At 54.5% G+C, this 21,624-nt stretch overlaps 1 protein-coding gene across 5 annotated transcripts in view; it reads right to left on the bottom strand.

Annotated features, from left to right (window-relative positions):
- BRD4 (bromodomain containing 4) overlaps positions 1 to 21,624 on the bottom strand; it is a 90,962-nt gene that overhangs the window by 10,136 nt on the left and 59,202 nt on the right. For 4 of the 5 annotated variants that reach the window (XM_025864784.2, XM_025864785.2, XM_025864783.2 and 1 more), the window contains 8 exons: positions 20,554 to 20,689; positions 18,841 to 19,130; positions 17,792 to 18,154; positions 16,571 to 16,699; positions 10,333 to 10,542; positions 9,223 to 9,422; positions 8,570 to 8,865; positions 7,370 to 7,480 (listed from right to left, as the gene is read on the bottom strand). In XM_025864784.2, the coding sequence (XP_025720569.2) occupies positions 7,370 to 7,480; positions 8,570 to 8,865; positions 9,223 to 9,422; positions 10,333 to 10,542; positions 16,571 to 16,699; positions 17,792 to 18,154; positions 18,841 to 19,130; positions 20,554 to 20,689 (1,735 nt within the window). Of the gene's footprint in view, positions 1 to 7,369; positions 7,481 to 8,569; positions 8,866 to 9,222; positions 9,423 to 10,332; positions 10,543 to 16,570; positions 16,700 to 17,791; positions 18,155 to 18,840; positions 19,131 to 20,553; positions 20,690 to 21,287; positions 21,375 to 21,624 lie in introns of all 5 variants that reach the window. The other variant, XM_073890159.1, reaches the window with a different exon arrangement.

The raw sequence follows: 21,624 nt of genomic DNA, 5'->3' as shown, positions 1-21,624 counted from the left end.
ACCTCCAGGACCAGAGGACACTAAAGGGGCCGGCGGCGGGGACCAAGGGCTGCTGGAGCCTGCTTGGGACAGCTGCATCTGGCTCACATGGCCTGAGCCTCCTGTCTGAGTTACTGGTAGGAAGACAAGACAGGAAGTGCACAGCTTCACAACACACCAACCCCAAGACACCCCACACAAAACTCTCTAGAAAGGGTTACATGAAGATGGCCTCGAGTACTGTGTGATCTTTATTCCATGAAAATCTTGAACTCAACACAAATTTCATCTTTACATAGGATGGTAATTGTACAAAGAATTAAAACGTTTTGTTTTTGTAAAATCTGATTAAAACACTGATTCCTCCCGCCCCCCACCCCCACTCAAGGGAGGGAGACAGGATTGAGGGTAAGGGCAGGGCAGAGGCACAGAGCCCAACTCAACTCAACTGACTGGGGAGCCTCGGCACTAGCAGAGGCCCAGGCCACCCACCCCTCCTGCAGCAACCCCTCAGGCCCCGCGCACCCCCCGCCCACACACGGGAGGCTGCCATTAAGGAGTGAGTGGGTAACGCTCTCTCTGCTCTATTCCTGGGGCACCGGGCACGGGGGACAGCTTGAGTCTCAAGATCAAGTTCTTTGACAGATGGAAGCCCCACGGGCAAGGAGGCCAGGATCCACAAACAGAAAGGGTGCAAAGACCCTGCGGGAGAGCTGGCCTGTGGCTAGAGCTGGTATGCACGAGTGTGGGAAGGGGCAGGGCGGGGCAGCACACAGGCCGACAATGTGGGAATCCAGGCTGCCATTTGTTCCAAGACGGCAGAATCTTCCCAGAAAGACAATGCCAACAGCTTCCCAACTGTCCTGTGGGAATCTCCGGGCATGAAGCCCCCTGGCTCCAGCCAGGCCAAGCTGCACTGGGAACACATCAGGCACAGGCCAAAGGGCAGCTCAAAATAGTCTGTTTGGCAAATGTAGCTTGACTGGGAATCGACTGGCCAGAGGATCAGGGAGCAGCCTAGGAACTTGCAAGCATCACTGCAGGGCCCTGGAGGCTCTGGAGGGGCTGGATCTAGAACACAAAGCCCAGAGGAAGGATCCCAGGGTTTCCGCACAGGAGGTGGCCAGTGCCCGAGGGCCTGCTGATGGTAAACTACACCTCCTCAAACTTGCTTCCAGCTCCAGAAGGCAGGCTCCAAGATGCCAGGAAACTGCGAGAGGCCTTGAAGAAGTACACACAAACTACACTTTAAAAAGGAAGAAAAAAAAAAAAGCACTCCCTGAAACACAGATGCTGTTCCTTAGGGGACTTTTCATCGGGCAGTTTTCTGCTGAAATGCTGGATTCATGACCAAAAAAGGGCCGATATTTATTTTTAGAGCAAAAAATCCTATTCAGTGCCTCTCAGAGGCCTTGGATGATGCGGTCACCCTGGACTGCCCCACCCCCGGAGGCTGTCATTATTCTAGGGCACTGAAGAATGGGAGGGTGCTAGCAACACCCCTCAGAGATGTGCACGGAGCAGGCCCTGAGGGCTCGGATGGCCTCACGATGGACTGGCCCAGTGCTCTGGATCTGAGAGCCCTTTCTCGTCCACTAGCCCAGTGCCTCACCCCACTGGGGACAGGAATCCTGGACTCCAGGGGCTAGGTCAGCTGGCTGCATGGCTGTTTCTCCTCGAGTGCCCCTCAGCAGCGACCTTCCTGATCACTGCAGCCTGCTTCTAATTCCTTGGTGGGGGGGTGGGGAGTGGGGGACAAGGAGGCAGCCCAAGAGGTACTTTCCCCTCTTGTGACTTTAGGCAAAGAGGCCAAAAAAGTTGGGAAAATGCCCAACAGGCAACAGTGGGGACAATGAAAACAGAAGGAAGACTCCTGGGGCCTGGGAGTCAGCTGTAGCTGGTGGCAGCCTCCAGCTGACGGAGCCTCACAAGCCACCAGAGAGAGGGCATGTGGAGGGACAGCCTCGCGAGCCTACAGGCCCAACTAGGCTTGCCCCTAAGGCCCTTGTCCCTCACGGGGGAAAGCTCTAGATATTAAGTGTTCTTCCTTAGGCTGAATGAGACCTTCCCTGGGCTAACGTCATTTTAAGGTCCAGGAGGAAAGCAGTTAGGATCCAGACAAAGAGGGAGGGATGGAAGAGAGAAAACATACTTGTGATGGGGCCTTGCACACGGAGCAGCACCACATGTATGTGTGTGCAGGGGGGATTGTCATCACCCACTGGGAAACGCCACCCGCCCAGAAGACCCCAGATGACCAGGGAGGCTGGGCAGGACAGCCAGGCAGTCTTTACACAGGAGGGCTGGGGGGCCAGCCAAGCAGGCAGCCTTCCCGGAGGCGGGACTAGGCGTGTACTGCTGGACATGACTAATCCACCCCGGGGGGACAGGCCCAGGGCTCTGAGGAATTCCATAACTTGATGGAGTCCTGTCCCTTTCACAGAAGAAAATGGACTTAAGCTATAGCTTGCTGGGAAGGAATCTGGAACTGAAGACCGTTTTATTAAGAGTCCGTGTCCAATGATTAGGCAGGACCTACATAGAGGGAGAGAGAAACCAGTGTGAGAGAAATGGTGTGGAATGTACCGTTCAAGTCACAAGAACAGAAGAACCACAGACCGAGCCAGCCTCCTGTGCCCTGCCCGCTTGACAGGGCACGAGAGAACAGCGCCGGAGTCTAGGAGCCCTGCCCCCTGCCTGGCCAGCCACAGGCGGCGACGGACCCACCTTCCCTTTACAAGGGGCACAGTCCCTGCACACATGGACGTCTCCAAAACCACCCAGAGCCCTGTTTATGCTTCTACACAGAACAGCTGCTTCCAGTAACAAGTTCCATGTGCACTGTGAAAGCAGGCCGGCATTTCCTTTATTGAAGGTCTTTGAATGTGAGAGGCGCCCTTGCCTGCCCTACTTGCCATCATTCCTGAAGACCAGCCAGGTGTGCCACACCCACTAGGCACCCCCGACTCTAAGCTTGTCCCCTCTGGATCTGCTTTTCTGCACACTGTCTACCTCATGGAGGTGATGCCAGCCCTTCCTCAGGGCCTGGGCAGAGATAAGAAAATCCTCCAGAAAGGGGCTCTGCTCTAGAGTGCAGGACCTCTAGCAAACAGCCTCATTTCTGCATTCCTACAAACCCCAAGAAACCACCACCACCACCACCACCAAATAAATAAATAACCACCAAAAAAACCAAAACAAAACAAAAAACACAAAAAACAAATATAAAACACCCAAAATTATAAAAAGAGGAAGCAATTATACACACCGTCAAGGTTGGGGTGGGGGGCGGGGCATAAAATGAAGACAGCCTGGGGAGTAAAGCTGTCCTGTTCCCAGGGCATCGAGTGTGTTTCCTCTTGACTGGAGAGGGGCATGGGGCACGTTCCCACTCACACAGCAGAGCGGATGCCTCTGCTGGAGTCACGGATGCAACCAACACTGCACTCCCATGGTCTTCAAGTGTGCGCGTGGGAAAAACCCACCCACCGGCCGGCCTATCGTTCAGGGCACATTCCACAAGGCTCACCCTCGCACATGAAGCCTCAAGAGTCCCTCCAGCTGCGACCCTTGCATGTGGGTGTATGAGGGGTCACCTGACAGGACAGGCAGACCAGCTACAGTCCCATCCTCCAGGTCTTTTCCTATCCCCACCCCACCCCCACCCCTACCAGGGGCCTCTCCTTTTTCCCAAGAGCAAGCGTCACACCCTTGGAGCGGGGCAGCAGCAGGCCCCAAGATGGGACTGGGACCCAGTCCCTCAAAGACCCCAGGGGTCGGAAGCTGAGGCTGGTTGTCTGGGAAGAACGCCCCATGGCCTCTGTCTGCACTTTCCGGCTCAAATCTTTCCAAAACATCAAGCATTCCTTTTTCCCCTGGAGCTATTAAGAAACACCCACATGCTCCAATCCTGGGAAAAGGAAACAAGCAGACTAAAATAGCTGGAGTGTGCTCCCACTGCAACTAGAAGACCAGGCCCAAATCCAAGAGCATTGCCCCACACCTCCCCGAACCCATCCCAGCCCAGGTAGCTGGGGTAGGAGGATGTGCTCCTAAGAGGGACATGAGCTGCGTGTCCACCCTGCCCAGAAAGACCTGTGGATGGCATGTGGAAGGAGTCCATCATCAGCAATGTGACTGGGTGGAAGGCTGGAAAAAAAGAGTTCTAGGACATCCCTCCTGGCCCCAGGAGCCAGGCAGACATGATCCCAGCACGGGTGACAGGAAGGCCACAGCTCTGCCCATAGCCCACCTGGGATGGCCACAGAAAAGTAGCATTTGTATCCCCTACCCTGTCCCAGTACTGAACCCTGAAGCAGATTCAGTCATTAGCCAGAACTGAAGTTCCACAAAAGACCACAACCCAAGTAATAGCTGGGTTTGGAGGATGTGGCAGGACTGGCCAACAGCGTGCTTCTGGGCAGGCGGGCGGCCGGGGCGGCGGGGCGGGGGGGGGCACGCACAGGAGGCAGACACGACACAGGGTGGCCTGGGAACGGAGCTAGGAAAAGTCCAACCCACCTCCCCATCCCCCAATTCCCATTTGTGGGGGCACCGCCTCCCTGAACTAAAGCTTGGCCCCACAGACCAGCCCCGTGCCTTGAGCAGCCCACAGCGTCCTGATCTATGGAGAGTGGCCAAGAGAGGTCTATGCACCCCACCCCACCAAGCCCCAATTTCGTGCCTCTGTTTGGTTTCTTTTGGGGATTCATGTCTCTGGGCCCTGTCAGCAGAAATGACCCTTAGTACAAGTAACAAAAATAGGCCCTTTCAGGAATTTCGGCTCCGGTCCAAATGGAAACACAAGAACAAGGAGGGCAAAACAATTAAGCCCCAAAAGACCAAAGGAAATACCTTCAGTGCCTCCCACCCTGCCCTACCCCCACTAACTGGTCACAGAAATTGGGGCTGCCTAGCTCCAGGGACCCAGCTTGAGCAGCTGCTGGAGGAGCTGCCCTGGAAGTGCGTGTGGTTTCCTGTGTGGGATGGCTGCATTCAGTGGTGCAGGGGTGCAAGCCCCTACTTTGGGGCTGACAGTGTCTGAGCCCCAAAGGGCACAACCCCATAGGGTGGAAGCACCCAGTCGACCCACACCAGAGCTCCCCAGTGCACATAGACGAAAAAGGAAAAGTCAGAACTTAGAAGACAAATGGGAGCCTCCCAAGACGAGGTAGGGAGGATGCCTGGAAAGAGGGATGAGCCGGAAGCAGCCCAGCAAGCCACGGGGGCCGAACTGCTGGAGCCTGGGAGCCTGAAGGCCGGCGGCTCGGAGACTGTAAATCTCACCCTCCTTCCCGCCCAGACAGCTGTTCCCAGGACTCTCAGATTACTTGTTGCACAATCTTTCCATTTCTTTCAAAGGGGGAACAAAAAGGGAAAAATAACCTCAGCAGTCAAGAGCTGCCGGAGACGCCGTGACAGCTACCCCCACAGCACACGGCAGGACGTGGGTGCAGGGCACTTTGGAGCCCAGGAGAACTCCTTCCTCCAGCAAACACGCCCCAAAGAAGAGCTTGGGGATCAGGGACAAAGGCCACAGATATAGACTCGCAATCAGGACCTGACGGCCGGGTACCACGTCGGGGCAGTCTGCCCTTGGCCAAACTGCACTGTTTTAACAATCAGGTTTCCTGCCAATTCCAACCTCTGGGGTTTTCTTTTGGTCACTCAGATCCTTAGGAGAAAAGGCTGTGAAACCCCTAGTAGGAGCAGCCTGCTAGGAACCGCAGGAGGTGCAAAAGCCCAGAGCAAAAGGCAAACCCGAGAGGTGGCTGGCACCGAAAGTGAGAAGTCAGTAGCCACCAGGAATGCTAATTGAGCCCAAGAATATGGCCATTCATCCTACTGAGTGCAGTGGGCCCTGGCTTGGGGCCAGCCCTTCCTGGCAGGCACGGGGTGTGGCGCCCCCTGCTGGTTGATAGATTAAAAAGCCACGGCGGGGGGAGGGGTGCGGTTTGCTGCTTAGGAGGAAAAGGACAAAAGATGGAGACAGGAGGGCAGCAAACTGCCCACAGCAGTCTCTGCATATACTAGAGCTCAATAAATACAGAATACAGCTTAATCAGTCTCATTTGAGCCCATTGGAAATGAGGTAGTCCACAGAGGAGTCTTGGAGAAGCCCTTAGGCCCATCCCAAGGCAAGCCTCCAACCCACTAGGAAAGTCTGGTACGCTTTACCATAAAAGTGGAGAAGAGTGAGAAGGCCCAGAAGCCCTCCCATCCTCCACTGCCCCAAACAGAGGCAGGCTGAGCCCACACGAGGACCTGTGTGAGCACACGCCTTGGAATGGGATCACCCAGCTGCTGTGAGCAATCCTCACACTTCCTTGGCACAATCAGATCACATTATGTTCATGAACTGATTAAGTGGGGCTTACTGTTTATCTCCAATAAGAATAAAATGCCAGAGAGGGGATAGATCTATAAAAGAAAACACCAGGGGTCTTTGTTGCCCAAACACATTTCCCACTGTGGATACGCGTACCACAGGCTGCCTGGAGGGACAAGCCTAAGGCCCCAGAGCTGGTTCTCCGGTGGTCTGCAGATTGTCTCTGCTCAGCTGATGGAGCTAAACCTGCCTAGGGGCAACCGCGCTCACCCAGACACACATGGCCAGCTCCACCTCACAGTACAGGCTGGTTGCCAGGCTGCTTCTTCTCTAGTCTCTCCTCCTGGCCAGTGGGAGCACCTGCCTGCTCCCTGAGAATAACCAAGAAAGCACACATCTGGAGGAAAAGCTCCTCTCCCTACCACCATGCAGCTCTCAGCATCTCCGCCTGCCCTCATTGGCTCCCACCACCCCCCACACTGAAGCTCCTGCTCAGGTGGGCGGTGGGCTCTGCCAGGGCACCAGGGGGCACACGTGCAGGCCCATGAAACATGGAGAGAGGAACTGTTAGAGGCTGTAGGACACGCTGGTCCAAATGCGTGCACAGTTAGGAGAAGCCAATGCAGCTGTGAGCACGCTGGGGAGAACGGCAATGCCCTGAGCCTGGGTGACAGCAGAGCCGAGAGCAGACTGCTCTACACCTGCAAAAGCACATCACCTGGAACAGCCATCCTGCATGCGACTGTGACATCGGGAAGACCGTTAAGACTGGGCAGGGTCACACTAAGGTCAATGCCACCACCTGGGCCCCAACACCCGAAGTCCTCACCAGCCCCCCCCACCAACCCCCCGGGGATTGTGCAGTGTCAATACCCTCAGCAACTCCTCCTCAGGGTACAGGGTCACCCACTGCCCCACGTAGAGGATTACCATGACAGGCCTCTAAGATGGGAGGGCCCAGAAAGTTCTTAGGATCACCATCTCTGGTCTCTAGCAGCCTGGACACATGACTAAGCCCGACACAGGCAGGAATGCGACGAGACAGGAAGGAAGATGCCTAACCTGTTTCGGAGTCTTCGCTGTCAGAGGAGCTGGACTCGCTGGTACTCTCCGACTCCGAGGATGAGAAGCCCTTCATCTTGGAGGAGCCAGCAATCACATCAACTTTCTCAGCTGTAAGAAAGCAACAGGGACTGAGTCACACAGGGCCCTGACCCAGGAGGCTGCCAGTGGCCATGGGCACACCCCAACAGCCTGCAAGAAGGGCCAGCAGGGAGTCGGTGCCTTGTGAGCCAGAGGGCTGCTGCTAAGAGGCCCTGCCAGTCCCACATTTCCCAGTGGTAAACTGCCAGCCTACTGCACGCACGTCAGCCAAAACTTGGCTTAATACCAGAGTTTCAAAGCCCCTCCGACCCCACAGAATACCCCGTGCTGGGTTCCTCAAAGAGTACAAGAAGGGGCAGGAGGGGATTCCCTAACACTAGGAACTGCTGGGCTGGGGCTCCCTCAGCTACTTCTCGGGCAGTGGGTGAAGGGGATCTAAAGGAGACATGACAGGAGAGACAAAGCAAGACATGAAAGAGCCCCAGGAGTCTCCCAGCACCTCAGCATGTAGACCGAGGGCAGAACGTCACTGTGCAGCGCCCCAGGGAGGGGCCCGAGAACCCTAGGAGGCAGTCCAGGCTGGGCGAGAGGCTATGCATCACATGCTGACGTGGATCCTAAGTCCTACTGGTCTCAAGACTAAAGCTGTGAGCTAAGGCAAGGCATTTCTAACAGGAAAGAGTTGCTTGGCAGACTGTGTGGAGGAGGCCATGTGGAACTAGAGAACAGCAGGCAGCGACAATGCTGACCCACCACCTCTCCTCCTGGCCCCTGCTCCCCACCCCGACTCCTGTTGCAAAGAGGCGGTGGCAGGATGGGGAGTGGCTGGCTTTGGGGGAGGCTCAGCAGCAAGAGTGAGAGCAGCACTGCTTGGAGCAGGGCTGGAGCCGCTGAGGTGCAGGCGGGCCCCAGATGGGTACCAGCCAGGAGGCCGAGAATGGCACCCACAGCCCAGGGTCCAATGCGATGTCACCACCCCCCAGAGGTTTCTTTGCCTAGGACACAGCTTTTACAATTGGAAAAACAGCCTGCACAGGGAGAGAGCCACGTCTGGAATGCAAAGTGAACCGTGGACTGGATGGCCTCCTCCCTCTTGGCTGGGATGGCCAGGACTGAGAACCACCCTGCCCCGGGGCGGGTGGGGGGGGGGGAGGGCACCTTGGGGTTTCCTTTTCTTCCGCAAACAAGAGGTTACATAGCGCTCCAGTTCTCGCAGGGTGGACGGCTTCAGAGTCTCAAAGTCGATCTCGATCTCATCAGGGTTGGAGTTCTTGAGGGAGGGCTCCCGAGACTGGATGATGTGCACCACACGGCCCAGCTTCTCGCCAGGGAGCTTGTTGATGTCCAGGCTGAGTTGCCGCTTCTCCTCATACGACATGGGCTTGCACTTGTCTTCCTCCTCTGACTCATACGCAGGGGGGGGCTTGCTCTTCATGGGCGCTGGCTCCTTCTTGCTATGAAGGGGTGATGCAGACACTGTGAGGAACGGGTGTCCTGGGAAAGCCAGGCACCCATTCCTCCATTTGGGGCTTGGTGGATGGCTTCCACACCCCCACCCAGACAGCCTTCAAGGGAAATGGGGGAGGCTGGAAAGCCCTTATCGGGAGGACCCACTGCAGACAGACTGCAGACTGTGCTCTGCCCTCGCCTTCCACTCCATGCTCCCTGCTACCCCCCCTCCCTTCCCAAACACAGTGGGCACCAAAGCTCCATCCCAGAGGAAAGAGCACAGATGCAGCCTCCCTACCCATCATGGCAGGCAGGGGTCGTCCCCCCCACCCCCACCCCGGGCAGACTGGGGAGGCACAGACCTCACACTGCTGTTGCTGCTGTTATTTTTCTTGGTCTTTTTGGGAGGAAGTTCCTTGGCTTTGCTCTTCTTATTCTCCTCCACTTCCTCTTTCTTTTTGTGCTTTTCCTTTTTCTTTTCTTTTTTGTCTTTCTCCTTTTTCTTTGGTTTGTTCTGCTGGGGCTGGGAGAGGGCTGCAAGCTGCTCGTGCACGGCTTTGAGCTGTGGAGCAGACAGGCAAGACACACACGTCCATCATCCTGGTGTGTGTGTGTGTGGACCCCCAGGCGTCAGGGGGCAGGGGAGGAGGGAAGCACAGGGAGGGGGCTTGGCGCTCAGCCTTGTGACCTGTTGCCTCACCAGATTTTCAAAGTGCCCATGCCCACCCGGGCCACAGACTCCGAGGGTGGCCAGTGCCCTTCTTTGCTAGAGGAGCTGCCCACGCTGGCAGACACCGAGCTCCACAGCCATCCAGGAGGAGGGTCCCTAGGAGGCTGGGTACTAAGGCCCTGATGTCCGGCTTGTAGGACCCCAAGAGAGATGGATATTCTGGCTCAGGCTCCTCCTTCCAGATACTGGAAGGATCTAGAAGCCTCACCTCTGCCCACAGAACAGCCACGTCTCCCCAACAAAACATCCACGTATGTACAATTGACTCCTGGACAATGTAGGTTTGAACTGTGCAAGTCAACTTATACGTAGTTTCCCCCCCCCCCAATCAATACAGTACTATAAGTGTGTCTTCTATTGCTTACGATTTTTTTTTCACTTTATTAACAGCTTACTTTATTGTTAAGAATATAGTACATAATGTGTATAACCTATAAAACATACATTAATTGACTATGTTATAGGCAAGGCTTCTGGTCAAGAGTAGATTACTGGTTAAGTTTTCCGGGGGAGTAGATTTTCAGCTGCACGGGAGGCCAGCACTCTGAAACCCCACACTGCTCAAGGGTCAGCTCTGTGTTTACAAAACACGTGTGCCTGGCACAGGTGGACCAGCAAGAATTCTGCTCCTGCGGAACTCGGAACTGGAACTCCCCATGCCGTGAAGGCCCCTGGAGAGACTGCCCGGTCCGTGGATGCTGGGATGCTGGGGGACTGGGCACGGGGCTGCAGGCACCCTCACCTGCTCCTGGAGCTCTGCCAGCCGCTGGGCTCGCTCCTCTTCAGAGTCATCGGTGGAGCTGTCACTGTCAGAGGAGCTGTCACTGCTGCTGTCGCTGGACGAGGGTGGGGCCACTACTTTGGTGGGGGGTGGCACCGCCGGGGAGGACACGGCCACCACAGGCTCCTCTGGCTCATCTGGCATCTTGGCAAAGCGCATCTCGAACACATCCTGGTGGGGGAGAAGCCATGCCCATGAGGGGTCCCAGGTGCCCAGGCATGTGTGGCAGGGGGCTGCCTGGGCTGGGGCTCAACATCACCACAGCCTCCCTGGCTGCCGGGGTTGACTCAAGAGGAAGCAAGCAGGAGGGTCAAAGAGGGGTGGGCTGATGGTGAACCCCCCCACCCTGCCCACTAAGGCAAGGGGTGGGCGAAGGCCCCTTGCCAGCTCTTCCAACACTCTTCACAAATTCACTTTGAAAAGAAATATGCTCCTGCCACGGCCTGGCACCCACTCCCCAGGAGATACAGCCCAAGTATGTACATGTGACCCAGGTCACAGGAGGCCACTGGCCCACTGAGGATGTCTGCTTAGGAACTGAAGATAGATGGCAGGTCAAGGGAAGGACCCACAAAGAGTGCCCTAAGGCTCTCGTCAGGTCGGTGCTTACGCAGCACTTCCTGAGGGAGCCTTCTGGATGCCAGGGCCAGGCACCAAGAAAGCAGTGAACAGGAGCCTCTGCCCACCTCGGGTTCACACTCCTACAGGAAGTGGGTGCATTCCAGGCAAAGGAAACAGCACGTGCAAAGGCCCAGCCCTGCAGTGAATGTGCCTGGCACAGAGCCCATGGCCAGTGAGGCAACTGAGCCTCTGCTACAATGGGCACATGTCTGCATCTGCCTCCCCACTCCTTAGATCACCTCTGGGGCATATAACTGAGCAAAGCCATGCCACTGGCTGAGGTATCTCCAGGGCATGCCTGGCAAGGTGTGAAAGGTATAGAAGAGTGGCTGCGGAGGGTGTTGAGGACGGGCTGCAGGAGGTAGTAAGTCTTGTGAGGTGCCAGTGACCCAAGCTTATATTAAGCATGGGATCCCTTGACAGGAGACTGAGACCTTCCAACTCTAAGACCCAGGAATCTGATGGAACTCCAAGTGGGGTCACAGAGCTTGGGTACAACAACTCCACCTGGGTACCTGGGCCCACCTGTGCTGCCCCACCAGCCAGCTGGCAGGTCCCTTCCTACCCTGAGGGCTCCAAGGTCATAAATCCAGTGATGACTCAGGACAGAGGACAGCAGTGAAAGGAACAGAGCTAGCTGCCCAGCAGGATATTAGGACCTGCTTTAAGCCTGGAAAAAGTTTGTCAACATGGCATCTCACATAATTCTCGAGAAGGGGCCTTTCCCAAGTGTGAGTGGATACTTCAGAGCAGCACAGCCCAGGAGAGCTGTGGGATCAAGCTGTGTCCAACAAACTAGGGTACACTTGACGGAGCTAGCCCTAGAAACCTCTCCTGCTATCTCTGGAAACACAGCTTCAGGTTTCCCCTCTCCAAGGCAGCTGGGAAAGGTGACCCAGGCAACAGGGTAGGTTCGTCCTCAACTGCAGTGCTGTCTCCTCCCCTCCAGACCACCCAGTTCAGCCTCCTCCAAGGCAGCTCCTCCTCCCAGCAAGGTGAGGACCTAGACCTTGCTGTCTAAATGGTTTTACTACCAGACTAAGTCCTGAAAGGTTAATGCCTTTTTAATTCACCCAGAAATAAATTCTGGAGCAGGTCTGAGGACAATGGAGAAGACACACACAAGGGATGAGCAGAGACTGTCACCACCCAGGCTGCCAAGGAGACAGGGGCTCACACCAGAGCAGGGGCCCTACAGTGCCCTAGATACAGGCAGGCCTGGGTCCCCAACAGACCTACATGAACATCCACGAAAAGCCAGGCCTGCTGCCCAGAGGCAGAGGGCAGGTTAGAGGAGTGTGCCTGACGTGTCTGGATCCCACCAAGGGAGGAGGGTGGCAGGCACAGCCAAGTACTCAGTGTTGCTGAGAGGTGAGCCTTTACCAGGTGGCAGCTGCCTCGTGCCACTTATCTGCGCACCCAGCCTCTCTTCCTGCCAGCTGCCAGACAGCACTACCCTTGCCACAAGGACATCCCTACTCCTCCCCAACAGGCTGTGGCTATTGTGGAAATGGGGGGGCGGGGCAGGACTCACCCTGAGGCCTCTTTCCACTCCCAGGGTACTCTACAGCCCTGCCATCCCAAGACCATAAACAGCGAAGAACGCAAGATAGGAGGCCAAGTGGGCTGGCTGGGAAAGCACCGCAGGGCCTGCAAGCTGGGGCTTCTGGCTTCCTGGCCATGCCCAGCTGCAAGACCTGTCCTCCCATCTGCTCTGGCCCCAGTGGGGGACATCCTGGGAAATGTACTTGGGCCTGAGTGCCAGTGAGCCAGAGGCTACTGCAGAAAAACCTTCCCAAGTGGCTGAGACAGGCTGGCACCTGCTGGGGCCTGTTGTATGGTAATAGTTGTAAAGTGCTGTAAGTGTTAAGGTGGAAACAGAAAGGGGGTGGTAGAGAGCCTGTGGGAAAGCTGAAAGCTAAGGATGAGTGGGAGACAGGATGCCAAGAACTACAGATATCCAGCAAGGATGGCTCTAAGGAGAGAAAGGTGTGACTCATGAATCCAGGTGCTCATTCGGGTGGCCAGGTGGAGAATGGGTAGAAAGGGTGTGGGGCCAGGCAAGAGGATGGCCAAATCAAATGAGATGCACCTACGTTGAAGGTCTTGTGAGGGAGGACAGTGATGGTGAGGAACAGTGAATACCAACAACCAGCATTCTCTAGGGGAACAGGGGCTCAGCCTCCCACACTAGGACTGGCAGTATCTCTAGGTGGACCCAGCTCTTCCACCTATGCCATCACCTCCACCCACATTGCGACTCTAAGCATCAATCAGCAAAGCACATTGGTTTCAGAGCATGCGTCTCCTCCTGCTAGAATGTTCACTGGGTCACCTACTTTGGGCTACATCAGATTCATGGGGAAGCACACCCCCCACCCCCTCTAATTAAAGCAGCTGCTGGAGTGCCGAAAAGTCAAGCATGGCCAAGTATGGATATGGCTGTGGGGCGTGGCCATACCTGGGCATACCAGGGCCCAGAGGATGGGGGTGGTGGTGGGGAACAGAATGCAGGCAGTGGCAGGCCACTAGGTGCCAGGTGCTGGAGATGCAGCCATGAGTGGACACACAGACACACATTTACACACACCTCAAAAGCCTCCTGCCTCTGGGATCTAATGCAGGATATCCCAATGCAATTTTCATTTTTCCTTGCTGTAAAAATAATTGCATACCACCTTGAATTTGCACTTTTTCTTGAAAAAGAACTCTGGTAATCTACATGGGTACCAAATTTCCTAAATGACTCCTCACTTCATGACACAGTACAGGACAGTACCACCAGCAGCCCTGGGCCTACCAGGTAGGCTGGCAGGCCTTAGCCCAAGCCACCCTTGGGCTGAGGAAACCCTGAGCCCAGACACTCCTGGCTGTCTTTGTGACCGTGGCTGCCAGGTGGTGGATGTGAGTTTTCTAAATGCCTAGACTTCAGAGACTAGAAGAGGAAAACACAGTGGATCCTTTTTCATATAACTTTTCAGGTAAATCCCAGTCCTTGGGCACAGTCTACTTAAGAGGAGGCAGATCTAATACCTTCTAAAAAGGCAAACAAGGACTGGAACTTTGTTGCTCCTCCCTCATTCTGAACAATCTAGCCATGCTCATCCAGGAAAGCTGAGAGAGGAAGAGGAAAAAGCCTGAAATGCCACAAACACAGCAACCACCTTCCAGACAAGAAGCCCTTCACGTTGACTCTGCACTTGCAGCAGATACCTCCACCTGCCTCGTGGCAATGGAGAAGTGACATTATTTTCAGTAACACTGCAACCCACCCTGAGGGGGGCAAAGCAGGCTGGGGGCAGAGGCAGCCCTGTGCCAAATGGCTCACCCAGGCACTGCCCCTGCCTGAAATGGACCCTCTTTCAGGGCAAGGACCTCACCTAGTCCAGCCTGGATCTGAACAAAAATGTTTAGAAAGAGGCTACTGTGTGGAAAATAGCTCAGTGCTCTTCCTATGGGGTAAACCCCATGTTTGGGCCATGTTCATGCCGCTCACAGGAGAAAAATGAAGAAAAACCAAAACACTTAGGCACAGAAATGAGAGAATGTTAGACTATATTAGAGGATTCTTTCTCTTTTCCCTTCTTTTTACAGTAAAGTAGCTCAGAATAGCAATCTTGGTGCTGACAGAGAACTGGTTCTGGTTTAGCTGTTTGCAGGAGGGTAAGTAAAGGATATGTGTATCAATTTGGGTAAAAGTACCCCCCTTTCCCCAGTTCGCACAGGAGGAGGTTGAAAACACAGATCAGAGGGCACCACGGCCACCTGGTGGTCATGTATGAGAATTGCCATAAAATTATAAAGTGAGCTCCTTTAAGGATGAGAAACGCAGAAGCACAACAGTGAAAGGGCAGCTTTGTGAAGAAATCAGAGAGCACCAAATTAAGAGCCACCCCCCCCCTGGAAAAAAAAAAGCCTCAGCAAAAATAAGACCAAAAAAACAGGCAGTAGAAACTGTGAGAATGTTGGAGGCTGAGTGTGTCATTTAAATAACAACAGCCAGGTTCATATTAGTAGTAAGTTTTTTTTATCTACCCTAAGAGCTTCAGGACACATCCTTTGAACCAAAGGCGGCCCAAGACCCAAGTGAAGAACAGGAGAGTCCGCGCTTTGGCTCCAGCGTGAGGAGGTAGGACGGAACTCTGATAGCGGGTCTGGGACAACAAGTGGAGCTAACAGAACTAGGAGACAGGTGAGCAACAGGACTCCGGCGGCCTCTGAGCAGAACAGGCCCACAGACTGCCGAAGGCAAGTCCCCACTTCCGCTCTGGAAGCACTCCACAGATGGCTAGGAAAGCCAGGTGTGAGGAACCACCTCCCCATCCCACCCCGCACCCAGCCACCAGGTGGGAGTGGGACAGGAGACGTGCAAGCTGGCACTGGGCTCCAACCAGACTGCCTGTCCCTTGTGATGACAGGTGACCCAGCCCAGGGCCTGCTCTGAGAGCAAAAGCAACCCAGTGTCTTGGGGGGAAAAGGCCAGGAATGTTTATATGTGTAATTCTAAAAAAAAAAAAAAAAAAAAAAACAGATTATAAAAGTATTAAATATAGACTTTATTCTCCGTATTTTTAAGTTTTTTGTTGTTGTTGTTTTGTTTTTTTCAAATCTCTACACCCAATGAAGGGCTTAAACTCATGACCCTAAGATCAAGAGTGGCAGGCTTCACCGACTGAGCCAGCCAGGTGCCCCAATTCTCCATAATTTTTAACCCCTAATCTTTTTTTTTTTTTAAGATTTTATTTATTTATTTGACAGAGAGACACAGCGAGAGAGGGAACACAAGCAGGGGGAGTGGGAGAGGGAGAAGCAGGCTTCCCGCGGAGCAGGGAGTCCGATGCAGGGCTCATGGGATCATGACCTGAGCCGAAGGCAGACGCTTAATGACTGAGCCACCCAGGCGCCCCAACCCCTAATCTTTCTACCCAAAGATAACCACTATTGAAATTTGGGTACATTTTTCCTTTTTTAAATAAAGCAAAGTGAAGTTAGTTCATATATTATGTGGTCACCTGCCCCCCTCCCTCCCCACCCACACTTGCTTGACAGTGTGCACTGCCCAGGATCAACCTGAAGGGGCCATAATCCCCAACGGAGTCCCTGAGGGAGATGTGGCCTCACAGAATGCCTAGAAGCAACTACCCAGAAGCTAGAAGGCAAAAGATTTCAAGGCTCTGGTGAAGAAATGCCCACAGGCAAACAGTTACTTCAGCTCACAACTGTGTCAAAGTGTCTGCTTTACAAGAGTGTCATCCACCAACGTGAGACAGGTCTGTTTTGGAGAACAGATTGGGCCATCCACAGCACATGCACTCTTCCTGGCCAATGGCAACCAAATGCAGTTACTGGGCAGGGGGTTTTCAGTGGGATACCCCAGAATAAAACCCCAAATACCCAAGACCCAAACTAACCACCCTGCTTTAATTATAATGAAATAATCTCAATGTAAAATGGCACGTTATCCTGACTTGAGCCCATCTTCAAAACAACACAGCATCATACCCAAGAGGCCTGGCCCACCCAGGACCCCAGCCTGCCTACCACAGATGTTGTGCTCAGAGCTTCCCCAGAACCTCACCTGGAGCTTGCGGGCCATGGCCACCACCTCATGGTCAGGAGGGTTGTACTTGTAGCAGTTGGAGAACATCAATCGGACATCAGCACCAAATTCCTGAGCATCACGGTACTCACGGGCCTCCAGTTTAGACTGAAAAGACAAGACAGGTCCTTGTTGGTTATGTCTGCCCCTGCTCTAATGGTGATGTGACAGCCAGGAGGGCTGCCTGTAGGAGCAAGCTGGCTTCTCAGTGGAACAGAGGAGAGGTCATCATCACCTTAGTTCTTCTCAAGAACTTGTCAAGTGGACGAGGAGACACTCAAAAGCAAGCCTCAGGGCCGGGAAATGCCCTGCTACCATGCCAAACCCACCCACTCTGGTCATTGTGATGGGCTATGGGGCAAGAGGACACAGAATAAATAGAGGCAGAGCTTAAGCCAGACTATAAGGAGAGGGATGGGACCAGTTCTGACCTGACATACACTTGTCTTGGTGACACAGGGCAAAAGACACTGGTCAAAAGGAACACAAGTGGGGGCCTCTGGGTGGTGCAGTTGGTTAAGCCTCCGACTCTTGGTTTCACCATAGGTCATGAGATCAAGCCCCAAGTTGGGCTCCATGCTCAGGGAGAAAGCTACTAAAGTTTCCTTCTCCCCCTCTCTCCCCTCTCCTTCTGACCCTCCCCACACTTGCTCACGTGCTCTCTCTAAAATGAATAAATCTTAAAAAAAAAAGGGGGGGTACACAAGCACTTTCCCATGTCTGGGCAGGCTTACTCCACTCCCAAACAAAAATGCAACACAGCTTAAAATAAACAATCGAAAGGCCTCAAAATACTACAATGAAAATGCCAGTACTGTGTGCCTCCTTAGAGGTGACATCAAGGCCCTCTGCATGACAGAGCCTAGCAAAGTCACCAACCTTCAACCAGTCCTGGAGCATCTACTGTGCAAGGTGCCTACGGGCAGTGCGGCCCAAGACCACAGAGGGCTTGTCCCTAGATGAGGGGGCAGCAGTGCTGAGAAGAAAATGCCCAAGCACGTGGTCTTGGAGGTTGTCCCCACAATTCCCAGCAGGGGGCGCTGGGCTTCTTTGAGCTGGTGAGAAAAGAAGCTACTAGGGCACAGTTCACCAGAGCCCAAGGCCTGGGCTCCCTCTCCTCTTGGACTAGCCTAGGAGGTTCTGACCTTCTTTGTCCCAGGAAGCCCCAGCCCCAGCTCTGGGGAGGGGGCATCTGCTCACCTTGATTGTGCTCATGTCCATGGGGTGCTTGATGATGTCACAGTAGTCGTGCAGACCCAGCGCCTCCACATCCACGGGCTTGTAGAATGGCCAGGCATAGGCTGCGTGCTTCTTGGCAAACATCTCCTTGAGGATACCACTGCAGCACTTCAGCTGCTCCGAGACCTTGCTGCTCTTATCTGGCACTGGGTGCTGCTGTGAGTCGGGCACATCCTTTTTGGGGGGCTTCACAGGCCGGCTACTCTCCCGCCGGGGGCCCAGCTTGGTGGTCTTAGGCTCCGGGGGTAGTGATGGTGGTTCATGAATGGGGTCGATGGTGGTGGGGGTGGTGGTATCCGCTTTCCTCTTAACTCCCTTCTTTGTCTGCCGAGAGCACACGTGCAACAAGCGCGGTCAGAGGTGGCGGCTGGCACAGCTGGCCCCCAGGTCACTCCTGAAGCTAGGTCCTTTCTAGGGTTCCAACATTCTCAGGGAATGGGGCTCAAATGTAACTCCACGTGTGAAGACCGAGGAAAGGAAAGACCCTGTCCCACCATCTGCTCTGCAGCTGGGACAGGACCCCCGCCCGTGGCAGGAGGAAGCACACACCCGAGTGCAGAAATCTGCTCAGGAGCTCAAAGAAACCTCCAGAAGCAGCTTCCTACTTAATGCCAGGGAAGTCGCTCAGAGCCAAGCCTCATCACACCGGCCCCCCACAGGAGGCATGTTTTAGAAACTATTTAGGCAGCATCTGCAAATACGCACAATCTACATGAGAAATACGGGAGAGGTCAGCAAGCCCCTGGGAAGTGGGTCTCAACTATGGAATCTGTGGGCCAGCAGGGCAGCAGGTTCTAGGCCATGAAATAAACACTGCACAATCCCCCTGGAAAATACCCACAGGTGCCTCAAGAGCCAGGCCAGGCTCTGCATGAAGCATTGGCAGGGACAAGTGACTGTCTCCTGCCAGCCTCATTGCTACAGAGCAGAAGATGAGAGAGGGTGCTAGCTGAGGTGGTAGGAGCCCGCCAGCGGCTGGGCTGGGCCACACACACGCACAAGATGCTCACCTTCACAGGCTGTGGGGTGGCCGCGATGATGGGCGGGTGGCTCTGCACAGGCTGGGGGTTTGGCGCGGGTGGGGGTGGTGGTTGCGGGGGCACCGGTGGGGGTGTCTGCAGTGGCTGGGGAGGCACCACTGTCATGACGGGGGTCTGGACGATGAGGTCTGGGGTGACCGCGGGGAAGGGGTGAGGTGTGGTCTGCACGGGCGGAGGGTTCTGCTGGGGGGTCTGGGTCTGCGGAGGAGTCGATGCCTGCGTTGTGTTTGGTACCGTAGAGACGCCAGGTTTTGCCGTCCCTATCAATCATAAAAGGGACAGGTGGTTAGATGCCGAGCCCGACACATGCTGGCTGACCTTATGGGGACGCTGTCACATGTGGTGAGCACACATCTGCGTGGGCATGGCACACACTGTCACGGTAACTATTCGCCTTAGAGACAGAACAACCCGAACACCCCAGACCTTGGCCAAATTGGGCCACCTGCCCTCGGGTTCTCTGAGAGCAGCGGCACACTGCATTCCACACCTCCTGAGGCGTCCTGGCTTCAAGTCCCAAATTGGGCACAAAGATGCCTTCATGAGAACGGAGGCCTGGGCCAAAGGAGCAGGAAACACACGCTGAGAGTTAGCACCAGGACGGTAGCTGGAGTGGAAAAATGTTCCCTTGGCACTTTTGGACAGAGCTGTCCTCATTCCCAGAAGCTCTGCCTTCTGAGTAAGCAATTCTGGCAGGGGGCCGGCATCGGCAGCCCTGGCCAAGGTTTCTGGAAATTGGCAAGCTTCCACCTCCCTGAGCCACAGGAGGAGGCTGGACGGCTGCTGCCCTTTGTGACCAGCTCAGACTGCCTCCTTGCAGCTGTGCGGGTGAGCCCAAACACACAACGCCCTGCGCATCTGTCCCACGTGCAGACCAAACTCCTGGTCCCAGGGCTCCTGGATGTTAAGGATATAGGACACTTCTTGGCAGGGTCCATGGCTAAGGGGTGATCATCAGGACTACCTCTCCTTGGCTACCCCTCAGCACTGCCTGGGATCCAGCCAACCCCCTTTGCTCCCGTGAAGCCACCACTTCTGAGCAGGGTGGGAAGCTAGGTGAAAACCCTCTCTGTAGAGAAGCGAACAACTCACAGCATGGGCCACCTCAGCACAGAGCTGAGGATGGCAAGATGCAGAAGGCAGCTGTTAGAGCTTTTCCTAGACAGAAACATTTCACTGTTTCCCCTCCCTCCCCACCAGCTGGCCTTTGGAATCCTGTGTCAGGCTAAGAGACAGGGGCAAGGAGTGGAGGGCTTCACTTTGACTTCAGCAGCATCATAAAGCAGGCCTAGCTCCGACATAAGCATCTTAAGATAATTCGAATAACCAACCTTGAGGTTCCAGGATAGGGATTATTAGTTAAAACTGCCCTTGGCTGGGTCAATTTCTTCTCTGTAAACGGGGTGAAGAATTCACATAACTTAAAAATGCTTTGAAAAACTTACTTTCTTTTTAACCAAAGTCCATTACAAAAGGCAGCGCCCAATTATTTCTGCTTTGTGGGCGGTCACCCAGTCATGTGTCCCTCTGGGGCACATCCACCACTGAACCTGCCTACCCCCCCGACCCCTGGTGCTCCAGTGAACCAGGAGAAGGGGAGCAAAGACCGGGGAGAAGGAAAGCCAGTGTCCTTGCTGTTTCAGCGTGAGGCCAACATGGCTGGGCACACTGGAGGTAACCTACCTGCTTCCTTCCTCCCACGTCCTCTTCCTTTTGCCTGGACTATCATGATCTCGGTTTCTTCAGTGGGCAGTTCATTGATTTTCTGCAAGAAGAGCTTCTCCAGAGCTTCTGCCATTAAGACTATGTCATCTCCAGGCTGGAAAAGGAGACACAGGGGTGAGGGTCAGAAAGCCCTCACCACCTCTCCAGACGGAGCAAGAGCTCCCCACCCTGCGCCACCCACTCCCTGCTCCAAAGCATCAAGGATCATAGTCAGGGTCCTTCCTGATCTGAGCCCTAAAGGGCCACAACAGTTATACCACCAGATACCACCAAGGCTCATGTGCCTGAACCAGCACCCGTCCGCCTGCACCTCCCTCTCATCTTTTAAGCTCTGGCCTGAGAAGCCATCCTAATGCCTTAAGTATCTAACAAGCCCTGCCAATCACTGACAGAAGCCTTCCTTTGACACAATTCAACTTCACTACAAATACTTGAATTACACAGGATTTCTTGCCACAGATACCGTAGCAGGGCTCTGATAATGCTCCCCAGTGTACCCTCAAGGCAGCGCATCGGGGCTTGGGGCAATGCCTATCTTGAACTGCATTATGGGTCCCCACTCTGTTGCCTCATCTACGACATGCTGTTCCCACTCAGCTCTAACCCGAGAACCTTATCTGTGCACATGTCACTTAAACCTAGCGGTGGGAGCTAAGACTTTAAAAAAACACAGTAAACTTCAAGAAACTCACCTACCCATCTCTTCTGGGCAATTTTACCCACTACACCAGCAGAGGCCAAAAGCTGAGTTCTGTATAGGGTCTCCCTCCAGAGCCGTTCTATATGAAAGGGTTGGTTTTAATCACATCTGTGGTCTGAACTGTAAACAAATGATCTGGCTTCATGGCACAGCCGAGCCGAAAGGTTTGGCTAATGGGGTTAGGAAGTGACCTTCAGGTCTACATGTGAGTTCAGGGGACATTCAATTCTGTGGCCACAAGTTGTCAATGGTCATGTCCACAGGTCCAGATGCAGTGGGCCCCATCACACCCTCTCTTACATTGAGGTTTCTGTTTGAGCAAACCTTTG

Source organism: Callorhinus ursinus, unplaced genomic scaffold, assembly GCF_003265705.2.
Source record: "Callorhinus ursinus isolate GAN/ISIS: 27379988/994484 unplaced genomic scaffold, GSC_fseal_2.0 scaffold131, whole genome shotgun sequence".
Taxonomy (NCBI): domain Eukaryota; kingdom Metazoa; phylum Chordata; class Mammalia; order Carnivora; family Otariidae; genus Callorhinus; species Callorhinus ursinus.
This window is presented reverse-complemented; position numbering and strand designations above follow the sequence as displayed.